This window comes from Salvelinus sp. IW2-2015, linkage group LG7 (genome assembly GCF_002910315.2).
Source record: "Salvelinus sp. IW2-2015 linkage group LG7, ASM291031v2, whole genome shotgun sequence".
Taxonomy (NCBI): domain Eukaryota; kingdom Metazoa; phylum Chordata; class Actinopteri; order Salmoniformes; family Salmonidae; genus Salvelinus; species Salvelinus sp. IW2-2015.
This window is the reverse complement of record NC_036847.1, coordinates 17,303,841-17,331,739: the sequence shown is the minus strand read 5'-3', so window position 1 is coordinate 17,331,739 and position 27,899 is coordinate 17,303,841. Positions and strand designations below refer to the sequence as shown.

General features: G+C 41.4%; 1 protein-coding gene across 1 annotated transcript; it reads right to left on the bottom strand.

Annotated features, from left to right (window-relative positions):
* Positions 1-160: 160 nt before the first annotated feature.
* Positions 161-27,022, bottom strand: LOC111966505 (plasma membrane calcium-transporting ATPase 3-like). Its single transcript, XM_070444480.1, is given in 22 exon segments — positions 161-829; positions 9,396-9,482; positions 10,265-10,447; positions 10,672-10,779; positions 10,979-11,190; positions 11,788-12,001; positions 12,360-12,551; positions 13,000-13,106; positions 13,209-13,296; positions 13,436-13,615; positions 14,470-14,704; positions 15,917-16,158; positions 16,517-16,759; positions 17,153-17,385; positions 17,532-17,693; positions 18,118-18,156; positions 18,479-18,529; positions 19,299-19,430; positions 23,239-23,364; positions 23,614-23,871; positions 24,109-24,306; positions 26,472-27,022. Coding segments are annotated over 22 exon segments (3,945 nt in total). The 5' UTR covers positions 26,689-27,022; the 3' UTR covers positions 161-391.
* Between the last annotated feature and the right edge of the window lie 877 nt (positions 27,023-27,899).

Genomic DNA, 27,899 nt, shown 5'->3' with positions numbered 1-27,899 from the left:
TTCGGTTGAGTCTTCAATATTTTCAATCAAAAGGGCAAGAATCAATTCCAGTTCATTCTTGTCTCCACTACACCAATCACTCCTCTATTGCGTGCCTAGATATACATTTCAAAAGTGTCGATCAGAGTCTGATGGGGTTAGCATCGTTAGATTGCGGAGCTTTTTGAGAGGATATGTGAGTGTTTTGAAGCGGAGAGTGCAGGCTAAAAGCAGTGGCTGTTGAGGAAAGGTTGGGCAACAATCTATAAAACCATTGGTCTATACAATGTAATAATTTCTCTTTCCATGTCCAGTTTTCCTCTTCATTTCCTCTTTGTTGGGTTACATCCATGTCCATCAAAGTCATTGGTGTTTCCTCTCCCTACTTGTCAACCATGTGCCCAGATTGTAGTTATAAACAGGTCTCCAAGCTGTGCAACGGGCTGGCGGGGCGGCAGAGAGAAGCAGTTGGTAGTGTTGCATCTTTTGGGTTCAGATGATCTCCATTCTCAGCGTCAGCAGCAGCAGTGGCGTTGTTGTTGCAGTTGAGTGTAACGGGGAGGCTCTGCTGGCGGCAGGGGGCGGGACGGGAGGTGGAGCGGCAGCGAGGGGGAGGCTGAGGGGCCTGGGCAGGGGGAGGAGCTTGACGAAAAGCCAGGCGAACGTTGTTGCACTCTGAGCGCTCTGATTCTTCGGTTTCAATGTCTGTCTCGTCAATCAAGGGGATGTTGTGGACCAAGTCACTGATGAGAAATTCCGGGTGTGCCATGAAGTCGTGGATGGAGTTCTTGGATTCCGGCTTCTCAATGCCATCATAAAGTGGGCTATGGAATGCTTTCACCACTCGGATCTATGTTGAGTTTTGTATAATAATGGTCAAACAAGGGGAGAAATGCAGAAAGGAAAAGGGAATAGATGGGACAAACAATTGGAGAGAGATGTAGCATTTAATCATTTAAAAGCGTCACAGTGGCTGACCTGAAAAAGTTATGAAAAAATACAACTTTTGAATCTTCTGAAAATTCTACTAAATYTTAGTTAAATTCTAAATAAAAGGTGTTATCGTACAGTAGTAGGCTTGCCTGGGCGTGGGGAGGTGTACCTCTTTCTGTCCAATAAGGTAATTCCTAGATATTATATTTGTCCATTTAGGGGACACCGTTTGCTCAAGAACTTGCCCAGAGGCAAAAGTTCTGTACAGCCTCTTTAAAGGCAATCAATTACCTATGAGTTTGAAATGCCTCACTGACCTGATAAAACCTACTGTATGTGTACAATATGTACATGTCCACTTTGGATTACTCTGTAACTTTAAAGTAAATGAGGGAAAGTAAAACAAATGAAAACTGAAATAATGACTTAAATAAAAGTTAGTGTTGTCAGTTCGATTTAAGATATTTAAAATTAATCAAATATTAATTGATGGATGTACAACATTGTCTGACACACACACACACACACACACACACACACACACACACACACACACACACACACACACACACACACACACACACACACACACACACACANCACACACACACACACACACACACACACACACACACACACACACACACACACACACACACACACACACACACACACACACACACACACACTCTCTCAAACTTATACATATTTTTGTACTGAACTCTGAACTTACATACGGGACAAGTGAAACAAGCAGAACACAGAGTATGGGATTCAGATCAGTTCAAAAACCAAACAACAACTGACATGCCAAGACTGATCATGTGAGAGCCTCATTTACTGCCATGCTGTAAAAGAAACACATTGCAGGTGGTCGTGCCTGAGCTTGTCTTGGTGCAAACAAAAATGGGTGTAGTTGGATGACAGATTGTTTGTGTGATGCAACGTCCAATGAGCCATAATGCAGCTACCAGTTAAGCTAAGTGAACATCACACACAATACAGACCAGTCACAGTAATCACAGGCTTCTGTAGACTTGATGAGTAATGTTGTTATATCATTGTAAAAGTTGTTCAAATTAACTCTTGTGAATTTGGGGGTGGCTGTAAAAAAAGCCCTTCCTTAACAGTGTATGTGAATAATTAGTTAAACTTCCAAAATAAGTATTATTGTAAGTGAATTGTATATTTCTATTGAACATCTTGAACGTGTACTTTTAAGTTATCTAGGGTATATCTAAACTCAGGTGTTTTAGATACAGTACAAACAAATTTAAGGACATAAATACAGTCATCCAGCTCAGTACAAAAATGGCAATATAGTAGACAATGGATCTATTACATAAGGCACAATAGTCACCACACTGGAATTGCCAGTGCTGTACAACAAACCAGTACCTTCAATGTCAGAACAATTGTTTTAAAAACTGTTCCTCAACATCACATTATACAGTGCCTTCGGAAAGTATTCAGACCCCTTGATTTTTTCAAAATAAATACAATTTTTACAGCCTTATTGTAAAATGGATTAAATCGTTTTTTTCCCTGATCACACACAATACCACATAATGACAAAGTGGAAATACGTTATTTACATAAGTATTCAATCCCTTTGTTATGAGACTCGAAATTGAGCTCAGATGCATCCTGTTTCCATTGATCATCCTTGAGATGTTTCTACAACTTGATTGGAGTCCACATGTGGTAAATTCAATTGATTGGACATGATTTGGAAAGGCACACACCTGTCTATATAAGATCCCACAGTTGACAGTGCATGTCAGAGCAAAAACCAAGCCATGAGGTCGAAGCAATTGTCCGTAGAGCTCCGAGACAGGATCTGGGGAAGGGTACAAAAAAATGTCTGCAGCATTGAAGGTCCCTAAGAACACAGTGTTCTCCATCATTCTTAAATGGAGGAAGTTTGGAACCACCAAGACTCTTCCTAGAGCTGGCCGCCCGGCCAAACAGAGCAATCAGGGGTGAAGGGCCTTGGTCAGGGAGGTGACCAAGAACCTGATGGTCACTCTGACAGAGCCCTAGAGTTCCTCTGTGGAGATGGGAGAACCTTGCAGAAGGACAACCATCTCTGCAGCACCACCAATCAGGCCTTTATGGTAGAGTGGCCAGATGGAAGCCACTCCTCAGTAAAGGCACATGACAGCCCGCTTGGAGTTTGCCAAAAGGCACCTAAAGACGCACAAACCATGAAAAACAATACTCTCTGGTCTGATGAATCCAAGATTGAACTCTTTGGCCTGAATGCTAAGCGTCACGTCTGGAGGAAACCTGGCACCATCCCTACGGTGAAGCATGGTGGGCATGTTTTTCAGCGGCAGGCACTGGGAGACTAGACAGGATCACGGGAAAGATGAACTGAGCAAAGTGCTGAGAGATCCTTGATGAAAACCTGCTCCAGACCTCAGACTGGGGCGAAGGTTCATCTTCCAACAGGACAATGACCCTAAGCACACAGCCAAGACAACGTAGGAGTGGCTTCGGGACAAGTCTCTGAATGTCCTTGAGTGGCCCAGCCAGAGCCCGGACTTGAACCTGATCGAACATATCTGGAGAGACCTGAAAATAGCTGTGCAGCAACGCTCCCCATCCATCCTGACCGAGTTTAAGAGGATCTGCAGAGAAAAATGGGAGAAACTCCCCAAATACAGGTGTGCCAAGCTTGTAGCGTCATACCCAAGAAGACTCAATGCTGTAATTTCTGCCAAAAGTGCTTCAACAAAGTACTGAGTAAAGTGTCTGAATACTTACAGTACCAGTCAAAAGTTTGGACACACCTACAAATTTTAAGACATCAAAACTATTAAATAGCACATGTTTTTCATTCTTGATAAGCTAAAATTTCTAAAAACCTGTTTTTGATTTGTCATTATGGGGTATTGTGTGTAGATTGATGAGGGGGGGAATCGATTTAATCAATTTTAGAATGAGACTGTGACATAACAAAATGTGGGAGAAGTCAAGGGGTCTGAATACTTTCCGAAGGCATTGTAAGCATGGGAAAATCTACATTTGAAACATTTATGATACACCACCAGTTGTTCTGTGTCCAGCCACCACATACCCATCTCCTTGTACAAAAATAATAATAAGTGATGGGTTATTCATCCACTCAAAGTCAGCACCCATTCACACAGAACTCAACATAGGTCTTAATAGGCCTTATGGTAAGCTTGCTTTAATATTGTTAATGAGGAAAACAATACATTAATAAAAAGGATGTTTCTGTAATGACTATGGCTGGTCCTAAATGGTAAAGAGATGCACATATTGTGAAGTATAATAAAATAATAATAATACATTCATTCCCACAGAGCAAATAAGTGTGTGAACATGAATGCAATCATATTCTGTTGCGATAGGCACTACAGGCTGAATCCTATCTTGAGATACATGTGAGTAACTAAAACCCTTGTTTAAATCATGCACTGATATAAAAAGGGAGATTCGTGTGAAAGTCTGAGTTTTGGGCGAGCGTTAGAAATTATACTTAGGTCCTTACTCCGATTTGCTCAGTGGACTGTACCTCAGCATGCACAAACAATATGATTTGTTTGTTCATTCCTGCAGCAAGCATAGCCACAAAGACCCATTTCTTCAGCAAGCYCCTCTAAAAAGACCAACCTTTGTAGCAAGCACAACCAAAAAAAACATTCTAACTGTGAAAATGACCACAAAGGTCTTGCACAAGAAGCGACATGACCCAATAACGTTGTTGTGATGAGGGAGTCAGGCAACATAGAGACACTGTTAAGGTCGACTTGTGCTGATTTGTTTTTCCAAGGAGCTGTTTGTTCCCATAAAGTCAATTATTTAGAAAATAAATCATTATTATGTGCCCTCTGAATTCATGTCCCCTTGTGAAAATTGTAAACTTTCGAGTATAATGGTCAATATAACACCACAGCTGTTGAAAATTAACTATTACTCAAGTCAATGTATTCACTTGGTTTCTTTCAAATGGGCCACCTAAAGATCTCTCAAGGAGCTGGATGGAAAAACAGAAGAAGATGAGAAGGCCTGTTTTATTGTGGTGGAGCATGAATCCCATGGTCACTTCAGACTTATTAAATTACACTAAACAATTTACGCAAGTCAGGGTTAGGCTCAATTCATTTTCACTCAGTCAATTCAGGGAATCAAATGGCAATTCTATTCATGAATTGGTCAAACTATTCTCAGTGAAGATAATGGACCTTCCATCAATGTACACAGTATGATCAAGGGGAAACAATGAGAACTACCTATAAAGCTGAACAGCAAAACAATTACGTAAAAGACACGCTGAACAATGCAAATTCAGAAATAGAAGCTAGTGTTCGTACATTCAGATGTCTACTAACCTTCCTAACATACAGAACAATCTGTGGCTGTTTATAAGAAAAATTAACAAATCAAAAAGTCCTCAAAGGAAATGATAATAGGCAAAGTGCACAACACTTAATGGTCTGTTTTTGAATATGGGTTGGACAAATGCCTCGGTATTGCATTATACCAAATGCTGCAATGCAACCTCCAAAGGAAATGGAGACATTTGACATAACTGCATGCAACAGATATATGGCATGTCTTGCCCTTCAATTATGGTGTATTTTGCCATATGTAAGCTGTCAGTCAAACTGAACTGAAGTTAGCTGTCAGTCAAACTGTGTAGAAGTGAAACCGAAACTTAAGTTAAGGCCTTCATTCTAACTGGTTAAAATGTTAGGGTTAAGGTTTGGTATAGGGTTAAAACAGAAAAAATAAAACAAAAAAAGGAGTGCCTAGCACTAAGATTGAACCCGCAATGCTTGGAGCTGTAGTTTGCAGTTTAAGCCCACCCTCAACCCATCATTGATTTATCTTAATGGAAACATATCATTGAATGACCTCAATGGAATAAGATAATCTGTATGTTTTATAAGAAAAGAAAACAACAACATAAATGATCCGTAATAATCAGTTAGAGTAGGCCTACGTTAGGAAATAGAAAGGAAATAAAACTATCTTCCTTCGTGAGATGCAAAACCTACAATGAGAGAGAATGAAAAAGACCAAGTAAAATAAGGGTAGTTATTTGTACAAAGCAACACTGCAGATCCTATTTTGGCAGTCTGATCGAACCTAGGGACAGAGAAAGATTTGTATTGGTAGGGTGACCAAACAGTAACATCTCAGAAATGTCACTGTTTCAGGCTTACACTCGAAGGTTTACAACTGTCTAGAAGTGCACAAACCCAAAATACATGTTCTTTTTTTTCTTATCTTTTTTTACCTTGATTTGCCATTTAAGAAATTCTTTCAAATTGGCATTGTCGTAATGCTCTGAATACAATTTGTATCTCTTTGAAAATTAAACATATGTATTGTCACAAATCTGATAAAACCATAGGAGCATACAGACAGTCTGCTCTGGGCAGTTTGAAACACGATTGATCACAGACTGCATCAATCCAAACAAAGCAGCAAGATGAAGAAATAGATTAAGGCCAGGATTAAATCAGATCAGCGGTAACCCACGTTAGCCAACAAACTCTTGTTTAGGCCGGGTAAGAGGTATAACGGTATGAGCTGTCAAATTGGTGAGCTGCTGCTCTTGTGGACATTGTCAAAAGACACACCCGTCTGTCATGCCCTGATCTGTTTCACCTGTCCTTGTGATTGTCTCCACCCCCCTCCAGGTGTCACCCATCTTCCCCATTATCCCCTGTTGCCAGTTCGTCTCGTTCGTTCAAGTCAACCAGCGGTTTGTGTCTCAGCTGTTGCTTTTTCCAGAATCTTTTCTCACCCTCCTGGTTTTGACCCTTGCCTGTCCTGACTCTGAGCCCGCCTGCCTGACCACTCTACCTACCCTTGACCCTGAGCCTGCCTGCCAACCTGTACCTTGTCCCCCTCTGGATGATCAACTCCTGCCTGCCTTGACCTGTTGTTTGCCTGCCCCTGTTGTTGCAATAAACATTGTTACTTCTACACAGTCTGCACTTGGGTCTTACCTGAAACCTGATACCGTCGTTCCCTAAAACGTTAGTAGTTCAAAACATTGATATAACGTGTAGACTCTATTGATGATAGAAATAATTACACTTGAATGTAAAATCTTTCAACGAAAAACAGTTTACAAAAGGTACCTGGCTACGTTCTCCTTATTTGTGCAGTCAAAAAGCATAAATGAGGAAACATTTTCAGAACTATGAAATTGTCATACATATAAAATATAGGCTATAATAAATCAAAATATTATATAATGAATAAAAAAAGAATACAGTGGCTTGCGGAAGTATTCACCCCCCTTGGCATTTTTCCTATTTTGTTGCCTTACAACCTGAAATGAAAATGTTTTGGGGGGGGGTTGTATCAATTGATTTACACAACATACCACTTTTAAGTTGCTAAAATATATTTTTTATTGTGAAACAAACAAGAAATAAGACAAAAAAACTGAAAACTTTAGCGTGCATAACTATTCACCCCCCCCCCCCCACACCCCCAAGTCAATACTTTGTAGAGCCACCTTTTGCAGCAATTACAGCTGCAAGTCTCTTGGGGTATGTCTCTATAAGCTTGGCACATCTAGCCACTGTGATTTTTGCCCATTCTTCAAGGCAAAACTGCTCCAGTTGCTGGTGTACAGCAATCTTTAAGTCATACCACAGGTTCTCAATTGGATTGAGGGCTTTGACTAGGCCATTTCAAGACATTTAAATGTTTCCCCTTAAACCACTCGAGTGTTGCTTTAGCAGTATGCTTAGGGTCATTGTCCTGCTGGAAGGTGAACCTCCGTCCCAGTCTCAAATCTCTGGAAGACTGAAACAGGTTTCCCTCAAGAATTTCTCTGTATTTAGCGCCATCCATCATTCCTTAAATTCTGACCAGTTTCCTAGTCCCTGTTGATGAAAAACATCCCCACAGCATGATGCTGCCACCACCATGCTTCACTGTGGGGATGGTGTTCTCGGGGTGATGAGAGATGTTGGGTTTGTGCCAGACAGCGTTTTTCCTTGATGGCCAAAAAGCTCAATTTTAGTCTCATCTGCCCAGAGTACCTTCTTCCATATGTTTGGGGAGTCTCCCACATGCCTTTTGGTGAACACCAAACATGTTTGCTTATTTTTTTCTGTAAGCAATGGCTTTTTTCTGGCCACTCTTCCGTAAAGCTCAGCTCTGCGGAGTGTACGGCTTAAAGTGGTCCTATGGACAGATACTCTAGTCTCCGCTGTGGKGCTTTGCAGCTCCTTCAGGGTTATCTTTGGTCTCTTTGTTGCCTCTCTGATTAACGCCCTCCTTGCCTGGTCCGTGAGTTTTGGTGGGCGGCCCTCTCTTGGCAGGTTTGTTGTGGTGRCATTTTCTTTCCATTTTTGAATAATGGATTTAATGGTTTCTTGATGGGATGTTCAAAGTTTCAGATATTTTTTTTATAACCCAACCCTGATCTGTACTTCTCCACAACTTTGTCCCTGACCTGTTTGGAGAGCTCCTTGGTCTTCATGGTGCCGCTTGATTGGTGGTGTGGCAGACTCTGGGGCCTTTCAGAACAGGTGTATATATACTGAGATCATGTGACACTTAGATTGCACACAGGTGGACTTAATTAGTTAAATAATGTGACTTCTGAAGGTAATTGGTTGCACCAGATCTTATTTAGGGGCTTCATAGCAAAGGGGGTGAATACATATGCACGCACCACTTTTCCGTTTTAAATGTTTTTGAATTTTTTGAAACAAGTAATTTTTTTCATTTCACTTCACCAATTTGAACTATTTTGTGTATGTCCATTACATGAAATCCAAATAAAAATCCATTTAAATTACAGGTTGTAATGCAACAAAATAGGAAAAACGCCAAGGGGGATGAATACTTTTGCAAGGCACTGTACATAAATAATAATAAATAAATATATTATTTATGGGTTCATTTAATACAGCTGGCCAGCTAATATCACGCTTGAAGAAGCGAGGTAGCCTATACATAATTACAAAGACAAACGAGTATACAGCCTGACATTGCAGCACTCGAACAAGAGCTATGCGGTTGTCGGCTAGCGGGAATCTGATTGAATCCTGGCCTAAGATCACGAGGTAGTAGTGAAAAGGAGGTAGAGAAATGTAATATTAAATTAACAAATAATAAAACCACAAATATACACATAGACACACAGTCACTAAACTAATTAAAACATGATGGAGATAGAGATGGTAGATAAACCAGAACAAAGGAGGAAAACTAAAATGAAAAGGTCAGTTGGTCAGTTGGTTGACTCCTCCACGCCACAACACACACACAGACAAACACACATATCTTTGATGCTTAATTGCATTTCTGGGCAGGCAAAGGTCAATTTTCTATGTAAAACATGCTCATTTTGATGATAGTGAGTGGACTGTTTTTTGTTGTGTGCCGTTAATGGATGGCAGAAACTCACTCCCAGGCGCACCAGTTGCATTGGCAGTGGAGAGAACTACGTGAGTGGGAGTAGAAATATTGGTTACGTCATGGAGTTGGCTGAGAACTGAGGAGCGACGTCGCGCAGCACCCTGAAAGGAACCACTTCTCTTGAAGGTACTCACTACCTCCATCTGTTGGAGAGAAAGAGAGGATATTACAGAGAGGACATGACAGTCTTGAAGTACCTCATGTCAATTGGTAGGGGGCCCTGTGGGGCATATTGGAGAGCTATGAAAGCAACAGGCAGAATGAATCACGTTTAAAGGGATGGTATAGTAGAACTTGTTGTTTTGTAGAGATCATGTTCCACAATGAAGGAATCAAAAAGCATGTTTTAGATACAAAAAGGRATTTTAAAAGAAAATCAAAGTCTGTTTTAAATCAATGATGTTGCCCTCAAAACATGGACTGGTAATGATCATTATTGTATTTAGCACTACATCAGCATCATATGTCTCACCTAGATGCTGGTTTCAGTAAGAGACAGACTACAATTAGAACTCTTGTAATATATTTAATATACTTGTTGTTAGGATTATTAGGTATGATCATTGAAGACTTTTCTGTGTAACAGTGACGAGGATTAAGGATACATAAAAAATAAAGACAGAATCTGTGATAATCGCAATGACATGAGGATGAAGGATAAAAAGTGAGAAATATGACCATGAGATGTAATCAAAATGACTCTGATAGGTTACAATAGAGATGATTAAATTTCAATAAATATAGGAAAACAAAGTGTGGTGAAATAAATTAAGGCATCAAATGGTGAAGAAAGAGAGACACAAATTAACAGAGATAAGTCGGGCAAGCAGAAAAGACTCCTCTTCGTAGGACAGTACAGCATATACGAGAGCCCTTGTTAGGGAAAGACAAGGGACAGAGAATGGTGGAGCTCAATGCACTGTACCTGAGTCTGAATACGATTGAGGCCCCGGAACCAGAGGATCTGCCCTCGACGTAGCTCCCTCTCAGCATGGTCAATCTCTTGCTCATCATCTGCCATGTCATCATCAATCATCTCTTCCTTACCCAGCGCATGACCCGCTTCCTTCAGACAGGGCAGGCGGCTGGTAGGCACCGTGGTGATGAGCTGTTGGGGTCAGGGGTCAGCGTTAGTTGATGAGCAGAAGAACACAACTTCCGTTTCGGTCTGGTTGGTCCTAGCAAGTCCTTGTGTCAAAGCCAACTGAAGACTGGGTTATGGATATGTGTGTTTGTCTATGTCAAATGCCTTAATTGTGTCTTGACACAAAACCACTGGAGAACCACAGATTGGTTAACACATTCACACAACATTAACTCCAGCATAAATACCTGTCCCCACAGCAGCTCTCCTACTCCCACGAGCAGACACCACAACCACTGTTCCACATTGAGCGGTGTGCAGCTGAAAGGTTTCCCCCCAAACTGCACAATCACAAACTGTACAGAATAAGACACAAGACGAGAGAGATATGATCACAAAAAGTGGTTGCCATTGGTTAGCACAACATATCCTGTGAGACAATAATTAAGTAGTCAATATTATTAGGTATATGTCATGGTTGAATAACATTACTAGGATTGCTATAATGTAAAGGGAAAACAACGTATAAGAAGTAAAAGCTTATGGTCCTCTCACCTGCATTAAAAAAGTCCCCAGCACAATACTGCAGAAAATAGGGTTGTGGAATATGCCGTCGAAAACATTCCTTTCACCGTGGATCTTGCGGGCATTGATCTCGTTGAACAGTTGCATGAGCACAAAGGTGTTGAAGATGATCGTGTAGTGCTCGGAGGGGGGAGAGTGCAGAGGGGCGTTGCGTCCGCTATCAATGTTGAAGATCTTTTCTCCTGAGATGGAGAGGAACACAAAAAGGATAAGCAGACAATAGAAAGAGACACATGTAGTCGAATATATATTTTCTAGTTAAAGGGATAGTGCAAGATTCTGGAAATTAAGCTGTTTTGCTACTTACCCAATGTCAGATGAAGTCATGGATACGATTTTTTATGTCTCTGCGTGCAGTTTTAAGGAAGTTGACGGTAGTTTCTACTTCCAGTGATAACGTTAAAGCTAGTTAGCATTGGCTCGCAAAACTACCTACAACTTCCTTCATACTGAACGCAGAGACATAAAAATGGTATCCATGAGTTCATCTGACTGGATAAGTAGCAAAACACACTATCCCTTTAATAGCAAGCAAAGGTATACTAAATGATCATGTAAAATACTATGAGCTAAATAGAGCACCACAGTTCCATGACTGTTTTTCTTCAACCTTCTTGTTCCTCACTATTGCATTACCTACACCCCACTCCCCCTTTCCCCACCTCCAGCCTCCGTCCCCCACCTCCACCTGCAGCCCCCCTCCACCTCCTCCCATTGTCTCCATTCTCCTCCCACTTCCAGTCTCTCTCCTCCTCCTTCTCCTCCTCCCTTGTGTGTACCCGCAAACAGCAGGGTGAAGATGATGGTGAGCTGGTAGATGGCATGACCCAGGATGTTCTTCATCATGGTGCGGGAGATGAGGGGGTTGTTGCGGCCGTAAGGCTTCCTCAGGAGCAGGGACTCAGTGGGCGGCTCGGTGGCTAAGGCCAGGGAGGCAAATGTGTCCATGATCAGGTTCACCCACAACATCTGGACAGCCTTCAGAGGAGAGTCCTGAAGGGAGGAGAGAGAGAGGAGGGGGTAGGGACATGTAAGGAGAGAGGGAGAAAGAGGTAGAGAGAGGGGGACGGAAAGAGGCAGAAGTAAAAAGAGAAGCAGCAAGAGAGGTAAGGAGAGAAGGAGAGAGAAAAAGAGGTAAGTTTGATATTTGATATAATTTGAATAAATTTTGCTTCAAAGCTTGTTTGGAATGTCCATAGACCGTTACCTACATCTTAGATCATTTACTACAGTTACTTAAATGGTCCATTTGGATTTTACACAACAGTGAATTGTGTTGTGGTGTGTTGTGGTGTGTTGTGATGTGCTGTACTGTGGTATGGTGTGTGAGAGTCAGAGATGGAGTGAGTACCTGTGTGATACAGGCGCCGGTGAAGGCCACAATGACAGCCACCACGTTGACAGTGAGCTGGAACTGGAGGAACTTGGAGATGCTGTCATAGACGTTACGTCCCCACATGACCGCCTTCACAATGCTAGAGAAGTTGTCATCAGTCAAGATGATGTCAGAGGCTTCCTTGGCTACGTCAGTACCAGCGATGCCCTACACAGAGCCACCAAAATAATCCACTTTAAATTCACCCCCCCGCTTGCACAAGTCTCACATAAAAAAACAACATGTCACTAATACCTATGTATGTGCATGATAGTTACACAGCCGTAAGTACTATGTTAGAACTAATGTAACAATACCACAGTACATACCATGCCTATGTAACTACAATGTAAATAGGTAGGGAAATGTATTATTAAAGTGATGCTCCAAAGGTCTTGGAGCATCACACAGTAGTTTTGAAAGCAGTGCTCACGAGCCAAAACTGGTTCCTGAAAATTGTGTACTACATCAACCATTTTGTATGATACGATACAAATTTGTAAGTGCTTATGATCCCGGACTGCAACTTTAAGTGTGGGACTTAATATTTTCCCAAAGTTACTAAAATGACTAAAGATTTGTCATCATCATCATCATCATCATCATGATGTCTCACCATGGCAAAGCCAACATCGGCCTTCTTCAGGGCGGGTCCGTCGTTTGTCCCATCCCCTGTCACAGCCACTACCTGCCGCTGTTCCAGTACGGTGCTGTCTATGATGCCTGCAGAGAGATTAAGGTCTCATTGGAAATGCTGCAGCTGCATGGTTTACAAACTGTTTACAAAAGAATACTGTAGCTTTGAGTGTAGAATCACTGACCCACCTTTGACCAGTGTATGTTTGTCTGTAGGTGAGGACCTAGCCAGAACTCTCAGTTTGGGCCAAACCTTATCAATGCGCTCCTGCTCAACCTGTAAGAAAGATTGGGTATCCACAGAAAATGTTGAGTCATGTAACACTATGTAAAACAAGCTAAGGAACTGAATCAGGGCACTTATATTTTTTTGTCAGTTAAAAAGTGTCAAACAATTCATGAATGATGAATTCTACCTCTCCTTTCTCATTTCTGATTCGTCGGTTGAATTCCTTCCCGTCTATACACAGGAAGTCATCCCCTGGCTGGATGATGCCACACTTGGCAGCGATGGCTCGTGCTGTGTTGATGTTGTCACCTGTCACCATGCGCACAGTGATACCTGCTCGCTGGCATTTCTTGATAGCATCTGGGACCTGGTTAGAAAAGACAGCTGGGTTTTGATAAAGCCTTGGCACACCCTCTTACTAGCTAATGTGCATGAAACTACAGCTTAATCACTGAATATTTACTACTACAATTATAACAATACCTATAATCTCAGAAACGCAGAACTGAAACATTTTTTAATTGCATTGGACACTTGATTATGTTCTGGGGGCAGATGTGTTAGAAAATATACTAGAACAAGGAGCGAAATAGCCCCCCCCCCTCCCCCCTCTGTATCCTTATGGCAAGTCTATGGTCCAAATGTCCACTCCCTTTCCGAAACTCAAAAAATGTGAACACCTGCGGCAAAGTTCCTTGTTAGTCGTCGCATCCCAGTCTGTTGACAGATGCTACGATACTATTTATTATTTATGTTACGTGTGAGATTACAATACCTATACCTAACTATACCTAACTCTACCTATACCTAACTATACCTATACCTAACTATACCTATACCTAACTCTACCTATACCTAACTNCTCTACCTATACCTAACTATACCTATACCTAACTATACCTATACCTAACTCTACCTATACCTAACTATACCTATACCTGCTGTTTAACAATACCTGTTGTATAACAATACCTGTTGTGTCACCCTGCTGTTCCAGCCCTTCCATAAGTGCATGGGTCTCCCCACTCTAATCTTATTTATTCCTAAATTCATATCTATCTTACTTATTTAGACATTTATCTGCAGAATAACTCACTTGAAATGAAGAGCAAGAAACAGTCAATTGTCATACCTGTGAAAAAACTCCACTCCAAATCTCTACCTACATCTGTAAACAACTGCACCGCAATAGAGAGTCCCTCTGCGTACGGTCTTGGTTACCTCTGGGCGGACAGGGTCCTCGATGCCCACCACGGTGATACAGATGAGGTCGCTGACGATGCCCGCCTCGTCCTCCCAGTCGGGCTCAGGGCTGGCCGGCAGGTCCTTGTAAGCCACGCAGATGGTGCGCAGGCCGTCGCAGGCCATGGGCTCGATCACCTTCTTCACCATCTCATCCCTGTCCCGTGGGCGGAAACCCCGCGGATCTCCACCGCCAGCCATGATAGAGGAGCACCTGACAGACAGAGAGTCAGAACTATGGTTGCAAAGCTACCGGTAATTACAGGAAATGTACAGTATACTTGAATAACTTTTAAGTATTCATACAGTATATAGTATACATTTTTTATATCTGTGTCCATATTGTCCATGAGCTACTAGTGAATAGACCATATGGTTCAAGAGAAAATATCAACAACAAAAAATTCAACCACTGTCACGACTTCTGCCGAAGTCGAAGCCTCTCCTTGTTTGGGCGGTGCTCGGCGGTCGACGTCAGCGGTCTTCTAGCCATCATTGATCCATTTTTCATTTTCCATTGGTTTTGTCTTGTCTTCCTACACACCTGGTTTCAATCCCATTCATTACCTGTTGTGTATTTAACCCTCTGTTTCCCCTTATGTCTTTGTCAGAGATTGTTTGTATTTCAGTGTTGTATATATTTTTGTATTGGTGCGCGACGGGTCCTCGTACCCATTTTTGTTATTTGTTACATTTAGTGTTTGGAGTATGTTTCGTTCATTGTTATTAAATAACTCCATTACACTCAGTTTGATTCTCCTGAGCCTGACTTCCCTGCCACCTATACACACAACTCTGACAACCACCTAATCAACAATGGCATTATTTTTTATTAACTATGCAACTTTTCCAACTATTTATTTTTTCACAACTGCAACCAGTTTGGCACCACAACATTTACAACAAAGACATATTGACATAGTGAAATATATTTTATGGTGGCATGGCCCAGGATTAAACACCAATGGTATTCGCTAAATTCATGGTTTATACTTAGGATGTTTTACAGCGTTGTCATTCTATTTTAAATGTTATTTAAAATAATATTTTTAGATTATGTTATATATTGTACATATAATAAGGCCACACAGAGGGCCAGAGATAATTACAGACACCAGTGATCATCTGAAGGACCTAAAAAGTCCACGAGAAGTCCAGTGATAAATTCCTTAAAATCCTTGAAAGTTACCAAAATTGTGTTAGATATTGCTACTTCACAGTAATATACCCTTCCTTTACCACCCTATTCAGGACACAAGTCAGATGCTCTGTATGTTAGGGCACAATATTAATGTTAGTCGTTTTGTTCATCAAACCTCATTCAAGGCTAACTTTATCTTGAGGCCACCACCACCACATTCTCTATCAAAGCTGTAGCCTCAAATCAAATCCAACTTTATTTGTAAAGCCTCGGAGTCAGACTTACTTCTTGAGCAGGATCTCAGAGGCCCCCTTGCTGTAGAGGCGGAAGGATCCATCGGGCAACTGCACCACTGTGCTCATGGACTTGCGCACCGAGTTGAAGGTGTAGACCTTGTAGAGCTTCTCCTCAGGGATCTGTTCCCTCACGGGGGCATAGTCCCTCTTCAGGTCCAGGACGAAGCCAAGTAGGGCACACTCTGTCTTGTTGCCCACCTGCTTGGGTAGGCCTCCCTCCTTATCTGGGGGCTAACGGATAAAATATTAAGTTACTATATCCTCCCCGCTCAACTGACTGGGCAAAATGAGTCTAAGACAAGAAGGAAAAGAAAAGGTAAGACGATATCATTTGTATGTAAATGTATATGTAAAATGGTATGTACAATCTGAATTCTATGAATTGTTTAAGCTACTGTATGTTGTGCTGACATGAACAAAATGAGTTTCCATTCAAATGTCCAACTAAACTACACTGAATAAACAGAAAAAATAAAGCTGTGTCCCGTTATCATTCCACACTGCAGACATATGCCACAATAAAACTGTAGGAGCATTCAACAGTGTGCAGGTATCTACAGTATCTGTCTTTCACAATCCACCCTCTCACCATAATCTTGGAGGTGTAGGCGCTGTTGACAGCTATGGCGTTTACGAGTGTGTCCAGCACCATAGGATTCATCTGGTCAGGGTGCGGGACCATGTGGAAGTGCTGGTCGCCCGCGTAGGCCTGCACCACGGTCATGCGGTTGGTAGTGAGGGTGCCCGTCTTGTCAGAGCAGATGGCCGTGGCATTGCCCATGGTCTCACAGGCATCTAGGTGGCGCACCAAGTTATTGTCCTTCATCATTTTCTATAGGGAAACAGGAGGAAACAGACGGAGAGGAATCTTACTGTTAGGCCTACACCTGAGAAACTACAATACAATTCAGCTGCATGCACAATATATAGTGTAATCGCGCCTTGTTTTTGTCACATGGGGGATATTTGAGCAAAAATGCTTGTCACATAACATGATTTAACATGATTGTCACATTAATGTCCACATAATGTCTTGCCAGCTATTCTAATCCACACACACACACACACACCACAACACACACACACACACACACACACACACACACACACACACACACACACACACCACACACACACACACACACACACACACACACACACCACACACACACACACAACACACACACCACACACACCCCACACACACACACACACACACACACACAGCTTATTCCCCTCACCTTGACAGAGAGTAGGCAAGTGATATAGTGACAGCCAGTGGCAGCCCTTCAGGCACAGCCACCACCAGCACTGTGACGCCGATGATGAAGAACTTGACAAAGTACTGCACATAGACAGGTGTACACTCAGTGAGCCACTCCCGGCCCTGAACCACAAAGGTCTCGATCACAAAGTACATCACCAGGATGATCACTGTGATGGCTGACATGACCAGACCTGAGAAGGAGGACAGAAAATGTGAAGAGTTTGTCAGCAGTGTATGCACTACTAGCCACCTTGTGTATTCACAGATCAAAGCAAAGTGAACAAGCAGGCCAGCAGAAACAGATTATGAATGCTGAATGCTTAGAGTCAGCCCTCACCTGCCTTCCCGATCTGCACGGCCAGTTTAGTGAGTTTGCCCTGGAGCACAGACTTCTCTTTTTTAGGCACGTTGCCCTTTTTCTTCTCTGCTTCCACCTCCCCTCCTTCAGCGCTCTTCAGGGGCTGCATCTCCATGGCAACGGCCTCATCCTGTTTCTTGGCTAAGGTTGGGGGTTGTCACAAAGTTAGGGAGTGGTTAGGACGGTTAGATGAATGTCAAAAGGTGTGGTGAGCGTTGCGGCACAAAATGGCTGCCGTGCTTCGCCCAGGTTGGTGCTACAGTATGCAACTGTAACATGGAGTGCCTCCTATAGGATTTTAAGCACTTTGAGACCTAATAAAAAAGCGCTGTATACATACAATCCATTATTATCACATTTACAGGTGCAGGTAAGATGTTTTCAACATAAATCAAGAGATTGCTTCCATCTTATTCGAGAAGTAAACATTTTCTATATAAATATTTGGTATAAATTATTACCTCATACCATCTCTTGTTTGTATAGTTCCCCAAACGATTTATATATGGCAGCCTATTTGAAATGAGGGATGATTCATCTGCCTTGAAATCCCACTGTTTCTTACCTTTGTTCTGATTGTTTTCCAATGTCCCATCTTGCTTACCTGTGATTGAGTGAGAGAGAGATAAATATCTAGACTGATACAGCTGAAAGTGACAGACATAATGCTGCATGGGAGGCAAACATGGCTCCCATTTTAACCCCCCTAAAGGAGTAAAAATTGAATGGGAAAATGAATAGACAAAAATGAAAGTGACAGAAACATGTGAAGAAATTGCATGTTAAACATACTTTTCAAAATATGTTTAGTTTGTATTTRCCCCCCCAATTACATTAGGGGCCCACAATTTCCCATGGAAGTCCCATGGAATATCTCTAGCAAATCCCTTCACCAATCTAACTAGTCTAGTAGGGGAAACACCTACCATTCATGATGCTGATCTGTTTTGCTTCGACTGCAGGGGTATTATTGCCCTCTGACGGGATAGTGGTTTGGGATTTGAGATAGGGATAGGGACAATAAGAGATTTGATCAAATTAAGAGACAAAAACWATCAAATCACTAAAAAGAATGAGCAACAGAAACAACACAAACAGGGAATGGATAAAAATGAGTGAATGAGACCTCAGCAGTAAATAAGTAAACCATTGCATCATATCTTTCTGTGGTCTACATTGTGAAGTTTGGTCCTAACCAGAGGCTTCCCTGTCTGTGTAACCCCATCTCCATGTTGCTCTCCCTCTTTCCATTAAATGATTGATCGATCTGCAGACTGCTATGCTTTTACTGGATATAATTATTAAACAGCTAGCTAGCTACCACTCTCTTCATATCAAGGAGAGGGAGACAGGGAGGAAAGTCTCTGCCCATGTACTGTAAATATACACTGTACAGCTCAGTGATGCTCTCTCTGCTCTCTCTTTCTCAGCAGAAGTAACATCCGGTCTTAAATGACTCACAGCTAAATGGAGCATCATTTCAACACACCTATTGAAACTGCCAATGCATGATTTATTTTCATTTTTATTTATTTATTTGATACATACATGTCTCTGTGTATATACAGTAAAAGAAACAGACATTGCAAATCAATCATATGTAAATACATCCGTGTACAGTATATATCCATATTAAGCATCCCTGCTATATGTATTGAGATTCAAATGTAGGCTACTAGGGTTTGCTTTTATACCAATGATAACGTCTTAAAGACATTACACCTTCAGCATGTCTTATTATCTTACCTTTCTTGTCTTTCTTCTCCTCCTCTTGATCACCCTCTCCAGCCCCCAGTAGAGTGAAGATGATTCCAGTTTGAGAGTTGATCCCCACAGCAGTAACCAGCATCTTTCCAGAGCCTTCCATCACATGAGTTCCTAAGGGGACACAAATATGAAATTCATAAATAGGCATGGTAATAACTCACAGTTATCAACACTATATTAAACAGAGTACCTTTATATATATGGCACCTAAAACAGAAGAGAAAATGCCCATAAATATTGTTTGCAATGATATGCTGTTCATGGATTGTTATTGCAGAAAAATCATGTTTTCAAAAGTGTTTATTTCTWGGATGTATACTGAACAAAAATATAAATGTAACATGCAACAATTTCAAGGATTTTACTGAGTTACAGTTCATATGAGGAAATCAGTCAATTGAAATAAATGAATTAGGCCCTAATCTATGGATTTCACATGACTGGGAATAGATATGTATTTCCAGATACCTCACAGATACCTTAAAAAAAATGGGCCTCAGAATGGACCTCAGGATCTCGTCACGGTATGTCTGTGCATACCATAAGACCACCGCAACCATGGGGCACTTCGTTCACAATGTTGATATCAGCAAACCGCTCACCCACACGACGCCATGGTCTGCAGTTGTGAGACCGGTTAGACGTACAGTGCCTTCAGAAAGTATTCACACTCCTGGACTTTTTCCACATTTTGTTGTATTACAGCCTGAATTTAAAATTGATTAAATTGAGATTTTGTGTCACTGGCCTACACACAATACCCCATAATGTCAAAGTGGAATTATGTTTTTCAAATGTTTTTATTAATTAAAAATTAAAGACTGACATGTATTGAGTCAATAAGTATTCATCCCCTTTGTTATGGCAAGCCTAAATAAGTTCAGGAGTAAAAATGTGCTTAACAAGTCACATAATAAGTTGCATGGACTCACTCTGTGTGCAATAGGAGTGTTTATCAAGATTTTTTAATGACTATCTCATTTCTGTACCCCACACATACAATTATCTTGATATCAAACACAGATTAAACCACAAAGACCAGCGAGGTTTTCCAATGCCTCGCGAAGAAGGGCACCTATTGATGGATGGGTAAAAATAAAAAAAGCTGACTTTGAATATCCCCTTGAGCATGGTGAAGTTATTAATTACACTTTGGATGGTGTATCAATACATAGAGTCACTACAAATATACAGGAGTCCTTCTGAACTCAGTTTCCGGAGAGGAAGGAAACCGCTCAGTGTGATTTCACTATGAGGCCAATGGCGACTTTAAAACAGTTAGAGTTTAATGGCTGCGATAGGAGAAAACTGAGCATGGATCAACAACATTGTAGTTACTCCACAATACTAACCTAATTGACAGAGTGAAAAGCAAGAAGCCTGTACAGAATAAAAATATTCCAAAATATGCATCCTGTTTGCAACAAGGCACTGAAGTAATACTGCAAAAGCAATGAATACAAAGTGTTATGTTTGGGGCAAATCCAATAAAACACATTACTGAGTACCACTCGCCATAGTTTCAAGCTTAGTAGTGGCTGCATCATGTTATGGGTATGCTTGTAATCGTTAAGGACAGGCAAAATCCTAGAGGAAAATCTGGTACAGTATGCTAACCACCAGACACTGGGATATGAATTCACCTTTCAGCAGGACAATAACCTAAAACACAAGGCCAAATATACACTGGAGTTGCTTACCAAGACGACATTGAATGTTTCTGAGTGGCCTAGTTACAGTGTAGACTTAAGTCGGCGTGAAAATCTATGTCAAAACTTAAAAATGTCTGTCTAGCAATGGTCAACAACCAACTTGACAAATTATAATGTGCAAATATTGTACAACCCGTGTGTCAAAGCTCTTAGAGACTTACCCAGAAAGACTCACATCTGTAATCAATGCCAAAGGTGAATCTAACATGTATCTACTCAGGGGTGTGAATACTTATGTGAATGGGTGTTTCTGTATTTCATTTTCAATACATTTGAAAACATTTCAAAAAACATGTTTTGACTTTGTCATTAGGGGGTATTGTGTGTAGATGGTGGAGAAAACCAATCTATTTTATCCATTTTGAATTCAAGCTGTAACAGAACAAAATGTGGAATAAGTCAAGGGGTATGAATACTTTCTGAAGGCACTGTACTGCCAAATTCTCAAAAACAACGTTGGARGRGGCTTATGGTAGAGAAATTAACATTAAATTATATGGCAACAGCTCTGGTGGACATTCCTGCAGTCAGCATGCCAATTGCACGCTCCCTCAAAACTTGAGACATATGTGGCATTGTGTTGTGTGACAAAACTGCACATTTTAGAGTGGCCTTTTATTGTCCCTAGCACAAGGGGCACCTGTGCAATGATTATGCTGTTTAATCAGCTTCTTGATATGCCACACCTGTCAGGTGGATGAATTATCTTGACAAATGAGAAATGCTCACTAACAGGGATGTAAACAAATTTGTGCACAGCATTTGAGAGAAATAAACTTTTTGTGCGTATGGAAAATTCAGGGGATCTTTTATTTCAGCTCATGAAACATGAGACCAACACTTTATATGTTGCGTTTATATTTTTGTTTAGTGTAGATATAGTGGACGACTAAGTTAACATTACACAGTGACGTCATCTTCCCTAAGGCCTAAAAGCCAACTCTCATTCCTGGAGTGACAAGCTAGCTTCTTGCTCTAGAGTTTTGCACGGTTGGCTTGAGTGAGGTGTGCCGTTGGGAACGCAGGTTCGAATCCAGGGTCAATGCAGAATTACACTCAACAATCTGTGGCTACTGTAGTTTGTCTTTTTTAATCACTGTGTAAGGTCACTTTCCTCTGTTTTTCCTACTGACCGGTGATCTAATTACTTCTGTACAGCAGAGCTTCATTATGTTCCCATTAATTAAACTACTCTATCACAAGAGACCTGGGGTTGCTCAATAACACTGTTCACATACCCTAATACCAGGGAGTGGAATAGCCCTATGTGAGAAAGAACAATCAGTAATAGTGCAGAAAACTGCTAAATATGTTTGATATTTGTGATTGCTTAAATATGCAATGGCTTGAGACTGTTATGAGTATGTCCGCTAAACCACAGCATGTAGATGGTCAGAGCAGGTAAAGCTAATGTATTTCAACTGGAACTGATACATTCTCCTGCAATCATCCAGTATGCTGTGGCCCAAACATCAAGTGATGTATGTAAGTGTGACAGGTACATACCGGAAAAAAACATAATGATGAAATAACTGACCATACATATTTCTTAACCTGCATCTAAAAACGTTCAATATTTGTTCTTCTGCGCCATTACAGCAATGTGGATGAGGCTGCTACACCATGATCACAATATCACGCTCTTCTTTTAGTTCCCTGCACAGGCCTAGCCAGGCAATGGACCTATGGAGTGAGTAGCAAAGTCCAGTTCCGAGTATCATTATTGGGAAAAGGATGAGAGAGGGTGTCCTGTGGGTCTAATGGAGCCATGACCCGGTGCTCAGGAAGCTGACCAGGGGCTACAATCCGATTAGCCCTGTCAGGCTCCAGGGAACAGGGAGGAGTCACTCTCTTACTGGGAGAGGCAATGAGATTTCCCCTCTCGGCATTACAGCCAGCATACTGACACATTAGACAGGCCCTTCACTCAGGCAGCTCATCAGTCACACGTAGGCACGTATAAGAAACAAAAGAACACGCTTAAGAAAGCACCTAGAACACACACACACACACACACACACACACACACACACACACACACACCAACACACAACACACACCACAACACACACACACACACACACACACACACACACACACACACACACACACACACAACACACACACATGCACAGAGGCAACACCCCTAGCATGGCCTCTGTCGCCCAACTGTAATATGACTACTGTATTATATGCAAACAACTCACCAGACAGCAACATGGGGTCCTTGTCAACAGACTTTTTTACATGGTCAGACTCTCCTGTCAGCGAGCTCTCATCGATCTTCAGGTCATTTCCCTGTATCAGTATCCCATCAGCAGGAAGGAGATCGCCTGTGTGGGAGCGGGATGCAGGAGGACACATGGGACCAGAGACTTATAAGGATCTATAAAGAATTATAAAGATCCAAACATCGTTATAACTGCTTAATAAAAGTATGCACAATACCAGATATGTTTACTGAATTATATGGTTGCTGTTAAAAGTACCACAAATGCCACAAATGTGTTTTACACAGGTAACTATGTAGATAGTCTAACCAGGTATACTACACAGGTGACCTCTCCTGATTCTGGACTGACCGTATTTGATTTGGGCCACATCCCCGACCACCATTTCGGCCACAGGGATCTGGATGACGGTGCCGTTCCGCACCACGGCGAATCGCTGCTCCTGCTCGATGCGGCTCTGCAGTCCCCGGAACTGTTTCTCCTTGCTCCAGTCATTGAAGGCCGTCACCAGCACCACACAGACTACGGACAACAAGATGGCTGCGCCCTCGATCCAGCCAGCCTCCGCTTCGCCCTCATCCTCTGCACCGGACGCCACGTTCCCACACGCTGCAGAGAGAGGGAGAGAGAGAAAGAAAGATGACAGAGAGAGACAGAGAAAGAGAGGGGGCAGAGAAATTAGGGAAGACAGAACTCCGCTCACCTGATGAGTTACCTTAACTGATAGAACTGAAAACTTGGGTTAGCTCCCAGAGGTAATATCTAGGCATTAGCTCAGAGGGCTAATGCTTTCTTAAGGCATGCGGAAAGCCCAAGTTCAATACCTGGATAGTCAGTCAAACCTACCTTCGCTCTCCTCTCCGGGTGGTTGGTAGAAGGACAGTGCGAGGGAGATGATGGCAGCTATCTCCAGGATGATGAGAGTGACATCCTGTAGGGCCTCCCAGACCAGCTCCAGGAACGACTTGGCTTTCTTAGGAGGGATAAAGTTCTGGCCAAACACCTGGCCACGCTTCTCCAGGTCTGACGGGTTGTCCGATAGGCCTAGAGGAGAGGGAATACTGCTACTGAACATGGTGTACGGCATCCCTTCATTCACCTCACTGGATTTAATGTYAAACGCTACTAGAGGGCATTAGAGTCTTGCGTGAATTCAGTAGGTAAGGGGGGTAGTTCTGTCAGGATGCCTACATAAGACTAAACATTTGTCAAATTGCAGGTCTCTGACATTAATCTGTTGAGTTTCAGTGCATCATGATTCACAAAGTCAGTGTGAAACACTTCATGATAGGTTCATATTAGAAACTGGCRTTGTGAAATACTGTTGTCATAAACAGTCATTACATTATATTGGACATGGTCATAGAACTTGAGAAAATTACAGACTAGGCCATGTTTATTATAGCCTTGTGTAGGCATTATGACAGAGCATTCAAATAAAGTGCTATCAAAATGTCTACAATAGAGCAGACAGAACACGGCATAAGGCATCATTCAATTATTTCTGTAAATGTACATGTCAATAGACTCACTCACATGCATCATATGACAGACATATACATGTTTGAGTGCTGGGTGCTCTCTTGGTGAAGTGAGATAGATGGGGTGGGAACAGCACAGATGGCTAAGTCAGTGGGGTGTGTGCTCTGGCAAGCACACTTAGGCAGACTGTCACACACTCCTCATGTCCTTCCCTGCCAAACGTCACCTGCTGCTACTGGCAACTCAGCCATCACTCTCTCTGTATCTCTTTCTCTCCTTCTCTCTTTATCTGTTTCTTTTTCACACAATCCCATTTCGTCGGGTAGTCAAAATGTAGTCGCACTATAACCAGAGCTAGGCCTGCACTGCACACAGAACTCCATTTGACCTTGACCAAGTTCAGAAATTGTGTGAAACAGTCTGATGATAAAAAGACACGTGAGTAGCGACATCTCAGGTTGAGGAGATATGCAAATTAATAATTTATCTGAATGGAAACTCTGTGAAAATTCCCCTTTTACTAATTCAGACAATATTCTTGCCGTTTCTATGGTAATGAAAGGTTCATGAACAAATTCCTCTTGATCTCTCTAACAAGATGGTGCCGACAGACATGATCACTCTGTTTCTAGCTCCTAGCCAACTTTGCAGTATTTACTATCATTTTTTGGGGGGTAATTTCTTATATTATTTCCTCAGAACCTTTATTTTATTATTACCTACACCTGGAAATAACTTTTGGATATTAGATGTATATATATTCATAGTCCGGTATCTGACACGGCTCGTTTTGATGTTTTTTGTAATTTCTTTATTTTTCTGGATTATGTGTGTATTGTTTTGTTTTATTATTGCAAGGTATTGCTGCACTGTTGGAGCTAGAAAGCATTTCACTGCACCTGCGATTACATCAGAAAATCTGCGTACGTGAGCAATAACATTTGATTTGATTATTGAAACATGTATTTCTATTGAATTATAAAACATTGTTTTGTAATCATTATAAAAGTTTGCAGATATTAGAGGTGTGTTGAATTGTAAAAACAGGAATATTTAAAATTGTTCTTAAAAATGTAAATACAAATGAGACTCTTTTGCTCTTTACTTAGTAATTTCCACTGAAGTAAATTGAAACTGAAATCGACATTATTTGGAAAGTTCCCATTCTACTCAACAGTATAATCAAAAATCCCTGTTTAAGATGATATGGTGAAAAACAGTAAGGCACTTGTATCATTTAAGGTCATCAGAGTTTTTCTTTTTTGAAACTATAATACTGAAAATAAAGTAATTATGCTGAAAACATGAAATGCTCTTATATGTTTGAGCATCTCTCCTCGGGCCGATTTTATGTTTGCTGGAGGATGAATGAGAGGAGGTGTCTGTCTCTGCCTCACACCCACCAGATTGCTGATGCTTTTGTAGCTTAGCAACGACATGAAAGCATGTTCGGGCAGACTGGGTTGGGAATACAAAAATACAGATAGAAAACCAGACGGATGAGGACAGTACAAATGATGACATTGAGTAAAGTAGAAACCGTCTATGCAAACACGATGGCAGTGGCGCTACGGCATACAATATCATCAACTGGTTCTTCATAAACAATTCAGTTGATTTAACATATTGGTTTGAATTTGATTAGTAAGGTGGAGTAATAATGTGCATCTTGTGTCACAAATGAAGTATGTCACTCTGAGAGTGGTGTGTCCGAGTGAGACTCTCACCATTGGCTGGGGATGTCTTCAGTCTCTGACAGAGGCCCTCTGTATCCGTGTAGTTCTCCTGGATCTTCTGAATGGCTTCTGCACCCCTCAGCTCCATAAGGTCCCGCAGGTCCTCCAGGGTAGCCCCGAAGTCCCCTGCATGGTTGACCTCCATTCCCCCTCCACTACCTTGCTTCTTGGGTTTGAACTCCACCGAGCTATTGGCTAAGTCCCCCATGATAATGTGTGGTTATAGAAATGTGTTGATTTTTCAAAAAACAATGATTTTCTGATGGACTCCTTTAGTGCCTTGGCCAGGGTAGGAAGTGGGGTATGCTTGACTATGTGATTTTTCGATTAATGTTCCCCCATGCCACTCCCTCCTTTTCCCCTTCTATGATTCTCCATATCAAGGCATGTGTGGAAGAACATATGGAAATGTTTTTGTTGTGTTATTTGACTGTGGTTTATTCCACCAGAGACCTTAATCTGGTGTTTCTCACAACCCCAGAAGAGAAAAGGGCATCAAGCTAAATGATAGGGAGGATACCAATCCATAGAGCCAGATATTTGTAAGGAGAGAAATAAAAAGAAGAGCTCAGGCGTTTGAGTGTAAAGAGTAAGATGCTTCAGAAGGTGGATTCACCTAGAGGCTGGAGAAAAGGGGTATTGTAGAGAATATTCTTTCATCATTCAAACCTATCTATAAATCAAATTGTGAACATTTGCCAACAGAGAAAAATAACCATTAGTCCCCTTAAAAGACTATAAACCCAGGTCTCAAAATAACTCTCAGATTGTAAGGAACTCAGGGTCTTGGCAGAATGTCACCATGTCATGAAAATACGATCTATCATTTGCATCAAAGAGAATTCCTAATGACCCAATAGGAGTTGCTGGAATCCCACACCCCCTTCACTGGGAGAAGAAACAAACAAAACAAAAAAACAGACACCATAACTTATTTATAAGAGGACTATTGATTTGGAGTTTATTGATTTAGGAGGTTAAGGCCTCTCTGGCTTGAAACAACTTAACAGTGGGTTGGCTCTCTGATCATGGGGACATACGTAACCATCCTGTATGCTCATACTAAAAAAATTAAGGAGAAAGGCATTGGGATGAAAACACATGCAAATATACAATATCTTTATAAGACTGATACTGTTATTTATGTATGACTCCAAGTCATATCGTTGAATTGTGACTTCAAATTGTAATCATTACAAAGATATCTTTACATTTCCTTATGGTTTTATACTTCATAGTCAATGGTTTAAAGGCCTACGCAAATAATCTGATGGTGTGTATGGGATTTGCTGATTATTTTGGCCATAATGAATTTGACAAGCTTTTAGCCTACTAATGCTACACTTTTCTAAACTTTGTATCATTATTGACGTTTGCATAATAACCTCCTCTATTAATCATCTTCAAACAGAGAATGTT